Source organism: Eleutherodactylus coqui, chromosome 2 (assembly GCF_035609145.1).
Source record: "Eleutherodactylus coqui strain aEleCoq1 chromosome 2, aEleCoq1.hap1, whole genome shotgun sequence".
In the NCBI taxonomy this organism is placed as follows: domain Eukaryota; kingdom Metazoa; phylum Chordata; class Amphibia; order Anura; family Eleutherodactylidae; genus Eleutherodactylus; species Eleutherodactylus coqui.
The window spans coordinates 179,429,945-179,449,923 of record NC_089838.1 but is presented as its reverse complement, the minus strand read 5'-3'; the positions used below and the strand labels follow the sequence as shown (position 1 = coordinate 179,449,923).

Sequence of the window (19,979 nt, the reverse complement as noted above, 5' to 3'; positions counted from 1 at the left end):
ACATGTAAGGTTATTAAACTGAAGTTTTGGGTAATATATGTGTCTTGTTTTAGCACAATCGACATGATGTGTGGTATCCATGTTTGGATCAACATATAATGTTTAGACTTATATATTTCTATGTGATTGCAATATCAATGATTGTTTATGAATGGCATGTTACGCATAGATTACTATATCTTTTTTGCAGGGCTACAGTTAATATATTTGGCTATTATGTAACAAATTTGAGATGTTATCATGATGTTGGTAACTGCTCTATCATATGACATGTTAATTGATGTTTAGGTGTTTGTAGTTACTCATTTGTTTTTTAAAACAACTTCTTTGTGGTTTACCTCTGCTACGACTTATGGCACAGTTATGTGCCAAAAACATGTCAGAATGGTTTTTGTAGTGATGGTAATCTTTCGCTTTTTAATATTTATGAGATAACATTTTTAATAATTTTCTGGGTCTCTGGATGAGCTGGAATTCCTTTCAAAGTTGCTTGCTTATCTGGATGGTCAAATAAGTCCATGCTCTCCTGTGGATCTGGAGTGGGCTAGTGAGCTGGTTCCTCTCTTCCTATAGTACCTTTTGTTATGCCTCCATGTCCACTCATATCACATCTTGCATCCAAGCTAGAAGCAGCCCAACAGGGTACTAGAGCCTCCATGCCCGCCCATATCACATCTTGCATCCAAGCTAGAGGCAGCCCAACAGGGTACTAGAGCCTCCCTTCTAGTGTTCAGTTTTCCGCAATAAATTATCATTTTGTTCTGATATTTTAATCACTTACCTATATCAACATTACAATCACACACATAAAGTTTCATTTGATTCCGCCAGCGACTGCTTGATTTTTTTTTACAGTGAGTGTATTAATAACATTTGACTTACTTGATCCATGCTGGGAATTAATGTCATATGTATTCTAATTATACCTTATCTTTTTTTCCCTATAGGAGGATGACACTGATTGTGGTGGTGTATCTGGTTTGACTCCTTCGCTCTGGTCCATGATAGGCATACAGTTTGTTCTGCTCTGGCTTTTATCTGGTAGTAATCACTGTCAATTATGACCCTGAAAACCAAAATCTACATTTCTTAATTCAACATCCTGCCAAAAGATTAACCTTGGATATACCTTAAATGAGGTCACTTAATTGAGACAATTGAAGAATGGCTGTTTCTATGCTGTGACTTATTCATCTGTGAAAAGATTCACAGAGACACCTACAAAGTCTGCATGTCGGAGTGTCAAATTCTCAGTGGCAACATGTGTGAATGCTGCATCATCTATGCCATCGGAACAGAAATCTACAGTAAATGTGCTTTATTGAACAATTGATCTCTTTGTTGCATCGTCAATGACATTATGTAAAAGGGCTCCCTTCAATATTGCTTCTGTGCAACATGATTTGTAAAATTTATTTGATCTTCAATTTGTTGCACCCCAGCCCTATATGCGTCTACTTGTGTACATCAAATCTATTTTATTATTGTGCACTGTGTTTAGAAAAGCACTATTGCTTTTAATATATAAATGTATGTGGGGAAAATGAAATGCTCCTGTTTTAGTCAAGTAAAAATCTATTGGTTAGTCTTTAAAAAAAAAAAAAAGAAGAAAAAACAAACTGAAATGCCTTATATTGTATATTGAATGGCTTGATTTGCCAAATAGGAGTACAAACATAAAGACATATATACTCAAATGGTTTTATGAGCATCAAATATCAAAAGGTGAATACGTGTATACTGTACAATATTTGCATATTCATTTGGTGGGTGTTTGAGAGCTTGACCTTTGTGAATCTTTTTGGGTGCTGTGAAACTTTTTTAGTTCTAGTTTTGTACATGTGGTTCTATATATCAAAGCTAACCAAGCTTTCTCCTAACTGGGAGATATTCAGTTGGAAAGATTTTGGTTAGGTCCTTTACCAATGGTATTTAGCATGCTCATGCTGCTGCTATTTTATTTTTTTCGGATGAAACTTGTAGTCTTTTCTGAGTGAATATTTTGTTGTTTGAAAACTTGAGCACTGCAATATTATGCTAATCAATTAGCTTTTATGATGACTTCCCAAGTGTAATCTGCAATTGAATACAGATAGTGTAAATGAATGTACTATAAGGGTATCATTGTATAGTATGGTATCATAAACATTTATTTATTCTATTACTTGCTTTTCATAGCCAACTACATAAACTCAGCTGGATCTATAACATCCAAAAACTAATGGCCAATGCATAATGTAGCAAGTAGGTGATGAATACCCACCATTTCAGAACATTTTATTCCTAGAAATTGTTTGTCTCTTCCACTTACCCTAAATTAAAAAGGCCATTTTATCAGGATTGCCATCCAATCCACTATATAATATAAATTGTTGTTTTATTATTTTGCTTTTTTTTTCATTTTTAATTAATTCAGTTTCAAAGATAAACAAAATATAATTTAGACATTAAAATTGAGACACCTAATGTGTTCTTGATTGTCAAATCACTTAAGGAAATTGTTAAAATAAATTTATTTAGCTACATATTAAGATTTTAACCCTTAGTATTTTCCTAAGTGTTATTCGAGCCAATGATCAGCAAAGCTCAAACTCTCAAAAGTTCTAGGCTCATAAACAAACAAAACACTACCACCACTGACATTAAATGTATTATTTCAAATTGCAGATGCATCCAAAATGTGTAATTTCTATTTTTATTTAAAAAGATTTTGTGGTTCTCTTTGGTATGTCATACAACTTACATTTACAGTTAAATGCATATATTTTATAAACACTAGTGCAGAATATTAAAAAATGTATTTACATACATCATAAAAGAGTAAAATATGAAGAAACAAATTTATAGTTTAATTTTTGTTTATAATGCTACATATTTCTATTGAGCTATGAATTTCATAATTTTTGATTGTTATGCACTTTCAGTGCATTGTTACATCTAAAGAAAAATATATAAATATCTATATATATATATATATAGATATATATATATAATTAATAGCATTAATAGAATGATGCTGGTAATACTTAAATGCACTCTAAATATGTAAAGATTTATAAAATAATATACTTTGTTTTCTCCAACAAAATTATAGCCATCTATTCATATCCCTTAAAGTCGATTATAGTAATATAGTAGTAACATAATACGTAAGTTTGAAAAGACACATATATTCAGCCTATTATCCTTTTAGTGTTGATCCAGAAGAAGACAAAAAAAACATGCGTTAGGCAAAAAAATTACTACCAGACTTGAAATCTGACAGTTAGAATAACTCTCTGGATCAACAATCCTTCTAAAGTTAACTAGGGACTATAACATCTAATATTTTTACACTCAAGATATGTATCTAGACCTCTCCTAGTGAGTTTGCTATCACCATCCATTTCCTCAGGCAGAGAGTTTGATTGTCCCACTGCTCTTACAGTAAAGAACCCCCTTTTATGTTAGTCTAGAAACCTTCTTTCTCTAGACATAGAGGATGCTTTCTTGTTACAGTTATAGTCTTTTGTATAAATAGATTATGGGAGAGATATTTGTATTGACCTTTGATATATTTATACATAGCTATTAGGTCACCAGTTTGTCCTTTTCATCAAAATTAAATAATCCTAATTTTGATAATCTTTTTGGTTATTGTAGTCCACCCATTCCATTTATTACTTTAGTTGATAGCCTTTGAACCTCCTCAATCTCCAATATGTATTTCCTGGGCACTGGTGCCCAAAACTGTACATCATATTCCCTGAATCGGGATTTCAAAAGAGAAGGAACAACGTTCTTGTTATATTTAGCTATATCTGTTTTGATGCACCCAATGATTCTGCTTGCCCTTGCAGCAGTTGCCTCACACTGGTTGCTGCAGTTGAATTTAAGGTAAACTAAAATCTCCATGTTAGTTTTACCTAGTGGTTTCCCATTTGGTATGTACGTTTGACATGCATTTTGCTTTTCCCTGTGCATAACCTTACATTTATCAGTGTTAAACCTCATTTACCATTTTCTGTCCAAGCCTCCAACTTATCCAGATTGTTTTGCAACCTTATACAGTCCTCTTGTGTTAATTAATTTACACAATTTCATATCATCTGCAAATATTGATATTTTACTATGCAATCCTACAATGAGGTTATTACTAAGTATATTAAAAAGAATAGGAGTCAGTACTGATCCCTGTGGTGCCACTAAAATATGTGACCCAATTGTAATATGTACCATTATTAACCAAAATCTACTTTCTGTCACTCAACCAATTACTTACCCACTGACACAAATGTTTCCTCAGACCAAGCATCATAGTCTATCTATGACATTGCTTAATTTTTTTTTGACCCAGAGGTGTATGACATCAGGCCTATTTTCATCTTTTTAAGGTAGCTCCACTCTTCTTCCTGGGTTAGACTGGTTACATTTAATGAAAAGTTTACTTTATCACTGTCCATTACACCTAACATTTAATTTTATTTGAATACAGCAGAGAAAAAGCTGTTTATTAGATTTGCTTTCTCCTTATCACTTGCTACAATTTTTCCCTCATTACTTTTTAAAGGGCCAACACTTTCAGTTTTACTCTTTTTTACTATTTATATAATTGCAGAACATTTTCTGGTTAGTTTTTCTGTTTGGCAAAGAGTCTTACTGTCTCCACCTTTGTTGATTTTTTTTTTTTTGCTTTTTACATAATTTCATTTTTTTCCTTATAGCAGTTCAGTGCATATTCACTGCCTTCCTATTTTAGTAGTTTAAATGATGACCTTTATCAAGTTATGGATCATTATGTGAACATGAAATCATATTTATATTCAAGAACCAAACTGGTTTGTCTCTTTGGTTTATGCAGTAGTATAAAGTGGCAAGCATTACAGATGTAGCAAACTTTAGATTGACACTTGACACATTAAATACACAGTTTAAGTAAACTTTAACTTAACTTCTTCAATGACTTTTGGTGTGTTAAATGTCAATTTAAAGTTTTCTTGAACAATACATTTAACACTTTAAGTGTCAAGTTAACATTTCCTACATTTGTATAACTATGAAGTCAATGTAATAATAAACCTTGACCAGCTGACAATGCCATGACCCTGATACAGAGAAACAGTGCTCTAATGATGAAATGAAGCTTGCTTAGCTGATTATGGTTTCCTTTTGAAGACATCTTTTCCTATGAAAAACTCAAGCTAGAGTTTACCCTTATATTCCATTTTGTACATATTTTGTTAGATTTTTATATAATTGGTGGACATCTGCTTTTATAAATATAATAGCCGAAGGATGATTTTGCTTAGTCTTTTTGTACACCAACATACCATATACCAACTTCATCCCTTTATTGTAAGCTAAGAAATAATTATTTATTGCCAATGCTGCCAATTCTTTCAAAGAATAATATTTCTGAAGTTGTATAAGTGTCAGTGTGCTCAAAATGAGAAGCAACATTTGTATAATTAGAATATAGTGTAATGAATGAGATTTTTGAGCTGAAAAAATCTAAAAAAAAAATCTAAAAATGGTCAAGTTGAATATAAGAAAAATGAATTTCCTTTCTTATCTTGCTTGCTTTTTCAAGCCCTGTTTACAATGATGTGTGTGTGCGCAAATGATTTTTCTTTGTGTGTTTTTATCCAAAAATATAGCAAACAATATAATCAATATTTTCCATATCAGGTCATGGGGTGCTACATTGATAAATTACTAACAAAATGCTGTGTATTAATAAAACCTTTCTTCCCATTTCAGAAACAACTAAAACTAGGTTCACATTAGCCTTGTCTTCTCTTTTTAGGCATATATTGTTAAAAAATCCTACCGAAGGGATAAGCAACATGCAGACTGATGCCATGCAACAGTTTGTATTGAAAACAAATGTAGTGTCCTGCATTTTTGGATCCGGTAAATAAAATAAAAAACTGATACAATCTTTTAAAAATGGAGAACTGTTTGTGCTGTTCTTTAATAAAGCAGCAAGAAAACACTGGTGTAAATTAGGTCCTAAATGGTTTGTTTAGGATTAGAAAAAAAATGCTATGCTTTTTTCAGGAACAGCACCACTACAAGGGCTTTGTCTGGTATTGCAGCTCATCCTCATTCAAGAATATCTATCCTGGACATCCCTTTTAAAGAGGACCTGCCATGTCCTCATGTCAGAGGGCTGGCTGTATCTAAGAAGAGTCATATAAAAAAAGAGCCCATACAGGGGAACAGTGGTGAATATGAAAGAGAGAACTACATCTTTAAGTCATTGTGGCAACAGTTCCAAAGCTATACAGCCAGCCCTACTAACACATAGACATGACAAGTCTTTTAAGCTGGGATCACACAGTTTATGCGCAGTATTTAAAGTATTTTTAAGCCAAAATCAGAAAAAAGGGTCAGTCTTTGCTTTAATTTTTCTTTCTTATTGGATCTACTCCATTTTGGCTAAAAAAAACTGTGACAAAAACTGCCTTAAAATCTACATATATGTTTCTAGCCTGATGATTTTGTTATGATAGAATGCATCAATTATTATATGAAAAAGTATGAGCAAATAATTTGTTTTTTTAGCAGTGTTAAAATCATAGTAGAATTTTACTAAATGTGTTTTTATTTTGATGGTTTGATGAGCAGATGCCTTTGCAGTTAAAGCAAAGAGTTAACACTTTACAAAAACATCATGCAAAGCATCATGCAAGTATAATGATACCATTTATTTAATATTACTTGACATAAATATTTTGTAATAACATAATTTCCTAATTGTACAGTTTTACCTATTCATATGATGAAACCTTTGTACTCACCTATATAATTTGTATTCATATGGGAATTTCCATCACCAGTAACTTGAATACTTACAGTATTTAGTTTGCATTTTATACATCCCTTCCCTTTTTGAGAACAGCCGACTTAAGACACAGTAGTAGATTTATCAAAACTAGTGCAGATATGGAAGAGTTGCCTGTAAAAAACCAAGTCCACCTTTCAAGAAAGGAGCAACTTATTTGACAACTATTCTACTTTAACCTGGCACCAGTTTTGATATAAATCTTCACCATACGTCATCATTAACCATTATTGGAGATGGAATGGTGATTTTGTTTGCATTATGCAAGTGAATACATTCAATAAAGTTCTCTATACTATTATTACAGGGAAACTATTTTCAGACATTTTCATATTTTTATTATATCTAAGATTTAATGTTATAATTTTTTTATTGGGAAAATATTTTACTGGCAATCACTTTATTCTCTAAAGTAATTTTTTTCTTTAGTTTCAAGATTGTAAATATGTGTCTTTCCTAAGGACAGAAAAATACAATCCATCAGTAACTGCTAGCCAAAGGATGAAGTATAACATTGTATATTTAATTTACATAGAAAAAGCCAGCATCACTGCCAAACCATTGAATGTAGTTTCTGTTTCTATCGACATTGTAGCAAACTTTCTTTGGCAAGCCTGAGTAGATATTCTTATACCTGAAGGCATTTAGTATATTATTATATGCTGTATATTCATTTAGATATTTCTACCATTTGTATACTTCCTTCCTTTTTTGTAATAGCCTTGTTGGGTAAAATCTCTATTAAGTGACCTTTTGCACCTCTAGTGTAACCTTTTCTTAAACACTTTGAAATAAAGATTCCATGTCATATCATCAATCACAGATTCAACTTGGGAAAGCTAAAGTTGGATGAACTCATTGATTTTATGTTTTAGACAAAGAAGTCAGTTATAAAAACTGTAATTTATAAATGTAATGTTCTTCAAAAACATTAATATATAATACTGTATATACTGTTGCTTGGCTTGCTATAGTGACCCACAACGATCGTGAGAATGAAGTAGCAACAGCGCTGAGAAAGTATTTTGATTCTGTGTTTCACAGGTACCTGTATGGACAGCCATTATAGTGTCCAACTATGCAGCTAACTGGAAAAAAGAGCCAACAGGAGACAAAGTGCCCAGCACCTACTTTTGGCTGCTGGCAATTTGTATTAGTGACTAATGTCTATGATGAAACATCCCTTTTCAGCTACTGATTAATAATAATTGTAAGATGACTGAATGATGTTTCCACATAATTTGCCGGATTTGCGGAACCCCTTGAGTTCTTCTCAAGATTAAAGTGTTTTAGAAATGAGAAGTAGTTTAATGTGTCATAACATTCAAATTCATTTTTACAATGTGAAGATTCTTCCTTTATTGATAGTTAAAGACTAAATTTCTCCCAAATGAATACAATGACTTCCGTCTTATTGTTCTGAACATTATGCAGTAGCTCTATGTTCTACTTTGAGTTAGTAACTGTATAAATATATAATTTGCAAATTCTCTGCATAGACACTTTTTTTTCTTATATTTTTAACTTGAACACTTTTATTGGGCCTGACAAATATAATGATATATTTTGTAAAAAATAATGTGTATTTATTGTGGAAAATGGCAAATTAAAATAAAAGGTTTCAATTTCAACTCACAAGAATTAATTTATAATTAAAGCCAGGTGGATGATTCAATATACTGCTCCGTATCATAGCAGAAACTTTTATGGAAGAGAATGACCCCGTACAATGTATTATTTCTAGATATCACTTTACAACACATCCCTCATTGTTCATTTTATTAAAGAATACATGAATGAAAGTCCATATTTTCACAGCTATTTATCTTTTGTATGTAACATTAGACTGCAAGATAGACTAATAAATCCAAAGGCTTAATCTCTTGTGCATTTTATTGTGTTAAGGAACCATTCTTATCCATTTAGTATACAACAGGAGGACAAAATGATGACAGCAGAGATATGCTGCTGAGATCTTTACAGTTTTAAGTTTTAGAACACGACATTGGATTAAAGTGTTTAATCGAATTTTCTGTTTTAAACAAAACCACTCATGCATTTTAAACTGTGCTTAAAATAATGTATCATAGTAAGATTAATAAACATTGAAATCTATAAACATAGTAATATCTCTAAGAGGTTTATAAAGAATTCTGAAACAAGTCTACTTCATTTGGCATATAAACACACAAACATACCATATTGGACTATGGATTGGTATGTTACTGCAGTTCAGCCACTTTCACATTAATTGGGCTAAGCTGCAATTCCAGATATAACTTATGTACAAGATCAGCCCTGTTCTTGAGAAAAGCAAAGTAGATCTTTTTTTACAAATCCGATACACTTAAATTATACAATTCAAAATATTTTCATTTAGATTTGAGTACACATCTTAATGACTATTCACTCTAATGCAAGAACTCACCTATTTAAATTCTTTTGTAAAGAGAAATAACTTGTTATCATATGAGCAATTGATCATATGCAGAAGGCATATCTATCACAAAGAATGCTTGCAGCCTTTTTGCTTGTTTTTTAATTCTTTATTTAAGAAATTATATTATAACAGTATCAATCATAAAAAAAAACCTAATAAAATCAGAGAAAAGACAGTTTAATGGTATCAGAAAATACATTTAAGGTACAGAAATACAGCCATGTTACAAAATTTAGGAGTTCTGTCAAGACAGAAACTGGGACTGCTGCTATAATTCTTGAAAAAATCTGATAGGCAGAAATATACAACATAAACAAGGAAGGTTTTTCACTGTAGCATGTATAGTCCAAATATATTAGGCCTCCTTCCCACGGACGAATTTCCGCTGCGTAATTCGCGGCGGAAATACGCTGCTTTGCCCGAAGCTATTAGGCTCTATTGAACCTAATAGCTCAGGGCTCATGGTGCGAAATTCCACCGCGGAATTCCGCACCATGAAATCACCCATCCTCACTTGCGGCATGCTCTGTTTGCCGTGGGTGTACGCGCAGACGGCTTTCATTGCAGTCAATGGAAGCCATCCGTCACGCTATCTTCCGCTGTAGCACAGCGGAAGATAGCATGAACCCGCTTCCCCGCCTACCGCCGCCGCGTCATATGACACGGCCGGTCGCGTCATGTGACGTGGTGGGCATGTCATGTGACATGGCCGGCGTGTCACATGACGCTGCGGCGCGTCACGCCGAAGCGTCATGCGGGAGCGAGGACGCCGGATCCGCAAGTAAGTTTGGGGGTCTTTGGGGGGCGCCGTGACGGCTGTGTGCAGCCGGCCTTAGAGGAACCTTGTCACTGTTTGGACCTTAAAACGTAACTTTTAATAATATCTTTTAAAATAAAGCAAAACCTAACAGACACACATAGTACATAAATTCATATATCAGTGATAAAAAATATTTTTTAGTTAATCATATTTGATAGTGCCACTATGGAGTATCCTGGTTGTGATTCTATTTTAATTACCCCCAGAGGCATAAGGGAGTTTTGAAGTAGTATTTACAATCAGAAGAGGTATGTTGTCTGTGTGATATTAGTCACAGAAGATCCTAAAGATTACAAGAATGACCAATGGTTCTGTCACAATTTGAAATAATTAAATTCTAGATGGTTAAGTAGGTCTATTATGGTCCGACGTGTTTCGCTCCGCGTTGGAGCTCCTCAGGGACCTATATGCTCAATAGATATGCCTCACTGAATATTGTTGGTATCACTTCCCCGTGTTATATCTTTTAGTTATGATAGAAGATAGAGCAACATTAGATGGTAAGTGGTAGTGCAGAGTGCAGATATCACATTGTACTGAACACAATAGTTCATAGAGAAAACTAGAAGCTGACTGTAGAATATCATCCGATGTTAGATTTTAATCTCAGTCAGCAGGCGTGTCTGTTCAGTCACCACCAATTACTTATCCCCTGAATTAATTTTAATAAATAAATCCCTTGCTTCAGGGGATAACATGTCTGATTAGTTATGTTGCACTAGTAAGATCCTTTAACTGCCTTATCTTGACAGATTACTGACTGCTCTCTTTATTATTGCATTATCTCTCCAAATATTAACATCCAGTGGCATATATAAAGGGGTTAATAGATCCTAGATATATTTGGATCATAACCCCATATATTTTCTCAATATTAGCTGCTAGTAATAGATGGTGGATATATTGCTTGATAATCAAAGTTTTCACAGCCACTTGATTTTGTAGTGGCAATGAATACCAGCAGTACAAAATAAAAGAAAAGAAGGAAGGGATAGAGAAGCAGTAAGCCCAACTGCCTTGACGGTAGGCAATTGGTATTATCTTTGTGATAAATGGGCCTTCAGACTAAACAGTCATCAAATGTGCCAGATTTATCACTGAATGAATGTCTATGTTTAGACCTCCTATTAGTTGTCTTAGTATATGCCAAAAATTGCATCAATCGCCAATTTTGGTGCAATTTAGGCCACACACCCTTTTTCAAGCAAGTTAGCAAAACTGTCTGAAAATGTCTAAAACTGCATGATAAAGATGGTACAAGCATGTAAAACAGTTTGAACACTTGTATTTTGAATAGTAAAAAACCTCAGTGTGTCTATCGAAAAAAGCAAAATATACTATATGTATACACATATTAAAGGGGTTGTCCCGAGGCAGCAAGTGGGTCTATACACTTCTGCATGGCCATAATAATGCACTTTGTAATGTACATTGTGCATTAATTATGAGCCATACAGAAGTTATAAAAAGTTTTATACTTACCTGCTCCGTTGCTGGCGTCCTCGTCTCCATGGTGCCGACTAATTTTCGCCCTCCGATGGCCAAATTAGCCGCGCTTGCGCAGTCCGGGTCTTCTCCTCTTCTCTATGGGGCTCCGTGTAGCTCCGTGTAGCTCCGCCCCGTCACGTGCCGATTCCAGCCAATCAGGAGGCTGGAATCGGCAATGGACCGCACAGAAGCCCTGCGGTCCATGAAGACAGAGGATCCCGGCGGCCATCTTCAGCAGGTGAGTATGAAGACGCCGGACCGCCGGGATTCAGGTAAGCGCTGTGCGGGTGGTTTTTTTAACCCCTGCATCGGGGTTGTCTCGCGCCGAACGGGGGGGGGGGGGGGGGGGTTTAAAAAAAAAAAAACCCGTTTCGGCGCGGGACAACCCCTTTAACTATGAAAGGATCTTAAGGTATCTTAAAGTGGCTTTCCAGGATGAGGACAGGAGGGGCAAGGGGTATATTCTGTGCAGTTCTTCTCTGCTGCCCCTTTGACCCACTGTTTTTTGGCCCCGTTTTCAGATGTCCAAAATGACTGCAGAAATGTTTTAGCTACCTAATGCATGCTATACACTGTTCTTTGATTTGGCAGCACTGATCACATGAGCAGCTCTGGCCATTCAGAGAGCAGGTATAGTACATTGGTAGTATAACACTACGATTGCACTGTGGGAGGTAGTATGAAGATTGTGTCAGCCATCTTGGACAGACTAAAGTAGGACCAAAAGCTGGCAGATTGAAGGGATGGCAGAGAAGAACAACTGCAGGTAACATGTCCACCTCCCCCTCCAGGCCAGGGACAGAATTGTGTACAAAGCTGGGGTGTTGCTTTAAGGAGTTGATTTAAAATTTACTTATATCTGTACAACTTTCACTACGATTCACAATTTTTTAAGAATAATGTGTATGGTTTTTCAAGTTGGATATTTCTGCTAACCTATAAATTTGCTACATTTTATTAAGACATTCTTTAGCTTCAGAAAAACACACCCTCACACAATAAAAGGGAAATAACAGCTTTGCAGGACTTTGAGGTGAAGTATAAGGGAGATGCAAGAATGATAGTAGCATCTCTGCATACAAGGGGAACTAAGTCAAGCTCATTTGTTTTAAAGATTGCTCAATCTTTCTAGTATTTTTAGTAAAATCACATTTCTACCATATGCACATTACTAACTGTGTGAGATTTGTATCACCAGAAAGATTTATTACCTGATAAGGTGATAGTAAATTTCATGAACCTTATACTACCCTAAGGCTCAATGCGGGAGATCCACAAATCAAGCCACCCATAGGGATGCATTAGCATCCACAAAACAATTAAAAACATACAGATCTCATTTTTTCTGGACATGTGGAAAAAAATCGCAGCATGCCATTTTCTGCGGATTCCTGCATGGACAGCTTCCATTGAAGTCAATGGAAGCCGTCCAATACGCAGCTAACATTGTGGATGGGCCCTGGATCTGCAGGAAAGCAGGAGATTTAAAAAAAAAAAAAACAGCATTGCGAATGTGCATCCGCCATGCAGAAGAAAGAAGATCCGTCCGGGACGGAGAAGACTCACACCGAAGCCAGACAGATAAGAAAATGTCCATGGCTGCGGGCACGGGTGCAATCCACTGCAGGCCCATGGACATGAGACCTAAAAAGAGTTTGAAAGGATCTTCATGGATATATACAGCGCAAAAAACTGTGGGATTGAGAAAGAGCAAGTTTTGTGTCCTTTTCAGAGAAATGCCTAATTTTTCTCCCAAAATAAAAGATAAGAAGGCTTAGTAGACTGCAGAGATAGGTTTAATCTATTATACAGTACACTTTGAAAACTGATTTGGGACAGGTGTGACAAAGTTTAGCTAGAGACTTAGGCTGGTCTAACATGACCAGATTTCAATTGCAGACTCCACAAGAGTTTAAGCTGCGGTAATATACAGTTCAATCAAATGCATTGAATTACACAGTTCTGCTTACATTAGCATTTCCTAATTGCCTAATACACTTGCGAAAATTAGAAAGCAGCATGTTCTTTTTTACCGTGGATATCTGCGACATAGAGACCATTGTTCTCTACGGTCGTGGATATACCCACAGCCCATATGCAACTATATTGCATATGGGTTGTGGGTATCTGCATGCATCACTAAGTGAAAGTTCAAGAAAAAAAAAAAGATTACTGCGAATAACCGTCTGCGTGGTGAGTACACGCACAGTACAATTTTGCTGCTATACAGGCCTTAATGTGTTAAGATAACTTTCTGTGCCCTGTTTGTTTATAGTTTTAATTGCTTTACAATGTTGTTAATTTAAGAGAACAATAGGTTTTTAGTGGCTTAAGATAAGTCATGAAAGTTATCATACTCAAGTTAAACTTCGCTATATTTACAGGTTTCAAATCTTATAAGATTTCAGATATAGCTAATAGAGATGAGCGAACGTACTCGTCCGAGCTTGATACTCGTTCGAGTATTAGCGTGTTCGAGATGCTCGTTACTCGAGACGAGTACCACGCGATGTTCGAGTTACTTTCACTTTCATCTCTGAGACGTTAGCGCGCTTTTGTGGCCAATAGGAAGACAGGGAAGGCATTACAACTTCCCCCTGCGATGTTCAAGCCCTAAACCACCCCCTGCAGTGAGTGGCTCGCGAGATCAGGTGTCACCCGAGTATATAAATCGGCCCCTCCCGCGGCTCGCCATGGATGCATTCTGACAGAGATCAGGGACAGTGCTGCTGGTGTCGGAGCTGCTATAGGGAGAGCGTTAGGAGTGATTTTAGGCTTCAAGAACCCCAACGGTCCTTCTTAGGGCCACATCTGACCGTGTGCAGTACTGTTGAGGCTGCTTTTAGCAGTGTTGCACAATTTTTTTTGGACAGCCATTATCTGCTATTTATCCTTCTCTGCAGAAGTATCGCATCCTGGTGTATAGTGGGGATGCAGACATGGCCGTCAACTTTCTGGGCATTGAATGGTTTGTGAATGGACTCGACTTGGAGGTAAGCAGACTTAAGTGATCATGTAGGATACTGTATTAAACATTTTCTGCATCTTTCATACAAGTTTTATATCTGCTACTCAGTAATTCTTTGTGATTTGTATTCACTTCTGTATGTACAGCAGGTGGGTTCCAGGGAGCCACCCATGCTGTCGGTCCACACGGAGTTGTAACTGCATGTGTCCACTTCTAAAGAACCCCAGTCTGACTGGGGCATGCAGACACCTTGACAGAATGAATAGTGTGTGGCACATAGGTTCCCCATTGCTATGCCCACGTGTGCAGCTCCTGATGGCGGTGGCACAGGATTATATTTCTCATTGCTTCTGTACAGCATTGTGGGCTATCGCCCCGCCCCTTTTAAAGAGGGTCGCTGCCTAGCCGTGCCAACCCTCTGCAGTGTGTGCCTGCAGTTCCTCCTCATGGCAGACGCACTTATAAATAGACATGAGGGTGGTGTGGCTATGAGGCCAGCGTGTGGCATGAGTGCAGCTGAAGGCTGCGCAGGGACACTTTGGTGTGCGCTGTGGACACTGGGTCGTGCGGGGGGGGGGGGGGGTTGGGCAGCATGTAACCCAGGAGAAGTGGCAGCGGAGTGTCATGCAGGCAGTGGTTGTGCTTTGTTGGTGGTAGTGTGGTGCTTAGCTAAGGTATGCCTTGCTAATGAGGGCTTTTCAGAAGTAAACGTTGTTGGGAGGGGGGCACTCTTGCCGCTATTGTGGCTTAATAGTGGGACCTGGGAACTTGAGATGCAGCCCAACATGTAGCCCCTCGCCTGCCCTATCCGTTGCTGTGTTGTTCCCCTCACTTTCTTGAATTTCCCAGATTTTCACAAATGAAAACCTTAGCGGAGCATAGGTCCCATACAAAAATGCTCTGGTCGCCCATTGACTTCAATGGGGTTCGTTACTCGAAACGAACCCTCGAGCATCGCGATAATTTCATCCCGAGTAACGAGCACCCGAGCATTTTGGTGCTCGCTCATCTCTAATAGCTAATGATACATGAAAAAGAAACTACATATATTGTTGAGATGAGTTATATGCATACAGCTGAGTGATTTAGATTTTAAAATAGAATTCCATTTCATATGGGAAGGAATTTACCCATTAGAAAGTAAGGAGGAATCATTTATCCTGTGTAATTCTTTCTTTCCGTCAAAGGAATCATGAAATTGTGAGTTTAAATAGGGAAGGAGCAAGCTGGAACCAAGCGATAGAGCCAAGGTGATAACGTTAACTGGTCATTTAATAGTGCTTTAAGGATGGTAGTGGTAATACCGCTCATTAGTGATTCAATATTTTAGGTAAAGTTTGAATCCATAGGAAATGTAAATTTTCAGTTCCCATAAGGTGAAGCTCCATCTCTAGATTTAAAGATTGATTGAAACTCCATAAAACCCTACACTGTAAATACCCTCCTCTCCTATATTATAGGCAATCTTCAAATTTGAGGAACTTTATGGTCAGACACACAAAAATAAACTTAGCCCTGCAATGTAAGGAGCTGCAAAACCTGCTCACATATACTGACCACAGACAGCATACGGTTTCCCAACACCTGGAAGGAGGATGACATACCTGGGACATTCGCATGCTCTACATCAAATGTTGTGTGACCAATTCTGTGCACTACTTATCCGATTAGGGGTATTTATATTGGAGAAACAGGATAAAAGCTGCAAGCAAAGTTGGAGTCTCATCACCACACAATTAAAGAAAGAAAGAAAAAAAGACCAAATTACCTGTGGCTTAGCACTTTGGTAGTCAAGCACATAACAAAATAAATATGACAATTACTATATTAAAAGATCACTTCAAATCTTAGTGCCACAGAAGACTTTGGAGATACAAATATATGACCATCTTTGATACTCTCAACACAGACCTTAATAATTTTCAAAATATCACAGAGGCAGAGGAATCAAGAATAATTATAGAATTTGTCACTGAAGAGATTCCCAAAATGTAACCTTTAATTTAATTATTGAAAATTCTGCTTCCAAACAAACAGACACATATGAGAATCAATGTGTGAATATCCCCACCACCTTGCATCTGATCCGAGTGGCTTATTAGAACCACCAGATCAGACTATTAAACTTATAGGGTAGACAACCTCTACCCATTTCCCTATTGATGTAGTTATGGGGTAAATGGGTGGGTTCATGCAATATCACTTCCCAACCTCTTAGTTGATACCCTCAAATATCAATTGTTCTAAGTTCCTATTACAACCACATAGTAAGTGTGTCGGTGGTGTTAGCACTGGAACATGGAATCTCCCACTGGGGTAAATGATAGAACTGGGGTTTGTTCCCAAATTAATATGGCAATATATAGATGCCAGATTAGATGTCACAACTGCATCCCAATCATTAGGGATACAGCCTAAGGGCTGTTTCCCACTAGTGTATATTGGTGGGCCATTTTCACGGCCTGCTGATATATGCTGTGATCTAATGCACTGGATTCCAATGCATCAGATCCCATGGCCATATTCCTGAGACGTAAAAGTGCCCGGCGAGGCCAATATAGCACTGGGCATTTTTACATTGGGCCAAAAGATAGTCCTGGAACTATCTTTTGGGCCGGAATATGTCCTATGGGAGCCCATGGCAGTGGCCGGAAGTGAGAGGGAGTTTAGCAGCATGGCTGCTAAACTTCCTCCCTCTGCTCTCCTTACCTTGTGCAGGCTCACCTCTGCTCTCCTCCCCGCTCGTTCTTTGCAATGGGGAGGCGGTACAGGGGCAGAGCTAAGCGCCGTCCCATCCCGCCTCCTCCCATTGCTGGCTGTGGAAAAGGGGCGGGACCTAGGAGGAGCTAAGCTCCCACCCTCTCCCCAACCCTTTTCCATAGCCATTAATGGGAGGAGGTGGGACGGGACAGCGCTTAGCTCTGCCCCCATCCTGCCCCCTCCCATTGCAAAGAACGAGCAGGGAGGAGAGCAGAGGTGAGCCTGTGAGGGGGAGGGAGGGGAAAAGGGCGACGGCATGGTGATCTCGGCGCATATGCGTCGGGGCCCATGCCTTGTAAAGGGGCGAACAAACATTAGAATTGTGTGCCTGTTCACAAGCTTCTACGCCCCAAATGATAGTGTATATTGGCCGGCCAGGAAAACGCTAGCCAATATATGCTTGTGGGAATAAAGCCTAATCCAGATCAAGCGTTTCACACTCATTTTTGTTGTCCAACTCTACTAATGGCTATCATGGAACATAAAGCATTTTTATTTTTAGTGTCCACTGACCCACGTCAAAAAATGTGCCGGACTAGCAGGCGTTCATATCTTTCACGATAGACAAAAATATCTCTAGATAGCTAACCAACAATTAAAGGGGTTGTCCCGCGGCAGCAAGTGGGTCTATACACTTCTGTATGGCCATATTAATGCACTTTGTAATATACATTGTGCATTAATTATGAGCCATACAGAAGTTATAAAAAGTTTTTTACTTACCTGCTCCGTTGCTGGCGTCCTCGTCTCCATGGTGCCGACTAATTTTCGCCCTCCGATGGCCAAATTAGCCGCGCTTGCACAGTCCGGGTCTTCTGCTTTCTTCTATGGAGCCTTTCGTGCAGGATGCCGGCTCCGTGTAGCTCCGCCCCGTCACGTGCCGATTCCAGCCAATCAGGAGGCTGGAATCGGCAATGGACCGCACAGAAGAGCTGCGGTCCACGGAAGAAGAGGATTCCGGCGGCCATCTTCACAGGTAAGTATAGAAGTCACCGGAGCGCGGGGATTAAGGTAAGCGCTCCGGTAAGCTTTCTGTACGTCCCTGCATCGGGGTTGTCTCGCGCCGAACGGGGGGGGGGGTTGAAAAAAAAAAAAACCCGTTTCGGCGCGGGACAACCCCTTTAAATTGACTCTGTCATTGGTTATTGTAGTGTTCAATGGTGTATATAGATATATAGGCTGGTTCTTAATTTATATAGGTTCGTAGACTGCTTTGACGCGTTTCTGCTGATTCAAACGACTCTTCGGGAACCCAAACTAAAATTAACATTCTATTTGATAGTACTTATACAGGGCACATATTTTTTGACCCTGACTGATAATTACTTCGAAGGTGCATTAAAAAATCCTCAATATAGGAATGCCAAGAAGATGCCTAATTAGGCACATCCCACAGAGAACAATGTCCCTCGCCTAGATTCTTTTTCTCAGTGTACTATAAAAAGGAGGGCTACTAGTTTTATACTTGAGAACGATCTCTTAGTATTCTCAGTGCCTAATCCTATCTGAGCTGTACGACGCAAAACAAAAAAGAGAGAGAATCCGGCATAGCCTCCAGCCTTGATATTCACACATTTATTCTCATATATGTTTGTTTGGAAGCTGAATTGTAAAGAATTAAATTAAAGGTTACATTTTAGGAATCTCTTCAGTGACAAACTGAATAATTTTCAAGATTTAATGTCAGGGTGGCTATCTGAGAAATCTGGTGCAGAGATAGAACACAGTACCCCCCTTCCCCCTGACATCAATTTAGAGACCATAAAACTCTTGCTGTTCTGTTATTGTTTTAAGTTCCAATTAATCACATCATGTCACATCTGGACCCTTTTATGTAAGTAAGTATATAGATTTGAAAGCTTGCTGTAAGATCATCTTTTTTTTAGCCAATTAACCCTTTCTAATCCACTTTCTGACGTCTGAAGACATTCTGATTGAAGGCTGCACAGCTCTGATGTCAAAAGAAGACGTCCGGCAGAGTATTCTTACTGTATATTACTGTCCGCTATGTTTTTTTCCATTGCACTCCGCCTACAATGTTTTTTAAGTTTTTCAATACATTATCTGGCACATTAAATAATACCATCAAAAAATACAACTCGTCCTGCAAAATACAAGTCCTTTGACAGTGGAGGCGATGGAAAGAGTTATAATTTTTTAAAAAGGGGGAGGAAAAACCGAAAATGGAAAAAAAGGGCCATGTCTTTTAGGGGTTAATATTATTCAATAACAGTATAGTGATGTTTAAACAATTAGTTATGGTCTTTGATTAGCCAGTTACCCAGATTATATTATTTCAGAATCTTTTCAGACAGAAAAGGTTTATCTGCTTCAGGCCTGTCTCACATGGGCTATAAAATCTCACTACAAAATCTTCGCTACAAAACGCATGTATGGGAAGCCCATGATTTTCAATGGGTTCTTTCACGAGATGTTTTGTAGCCTAAAAGAACCCATTGGAAACCATGGGCATCACATACATGCGTTTTGTAGCGATGATTTTGTAGCCTGTGTGAAACAGGCCTTAGGCGGCATCCACAGGGAGATACGATAGCGACTTGAGAAAATCACATCAATATTGCATCAGTGGTCTGTGCCATATCGCTGCATTTTTGCACAGCAATAACACTATTTTGTGACACTACAAATTTGCATGTGGTGCTACAAAGTCGCACAA

General features: G+C 37.7%; 1 protein-coding gene across 1 annotated transcript in view; it reads left to right on the top strand.

Moving 5' to 3' along the window:
- The window catches only part of CACNA2D1 (calcium voltage-gated channel auxiliary subunit alpha2delta 1), a 640,389-nt gene extending 637,507 nt beyond the window's left edge, over positions 1-2,882 (top strand). Inside the window, exon 38 of the mRNA XM_066592011.1 lies at positions 948-2,882. Within this exon, the coding sequence (XP_066448108.1) occupies positions 948-1,064 (117 nt within the window). The 3' untranslated portion in view covers positions 1,065-2,882. The remainder of the gene's footprint in view (positions 1-947) is intronic.
- Positions 2,883-19,979: the final 17,097 nt, after the last annotated feature.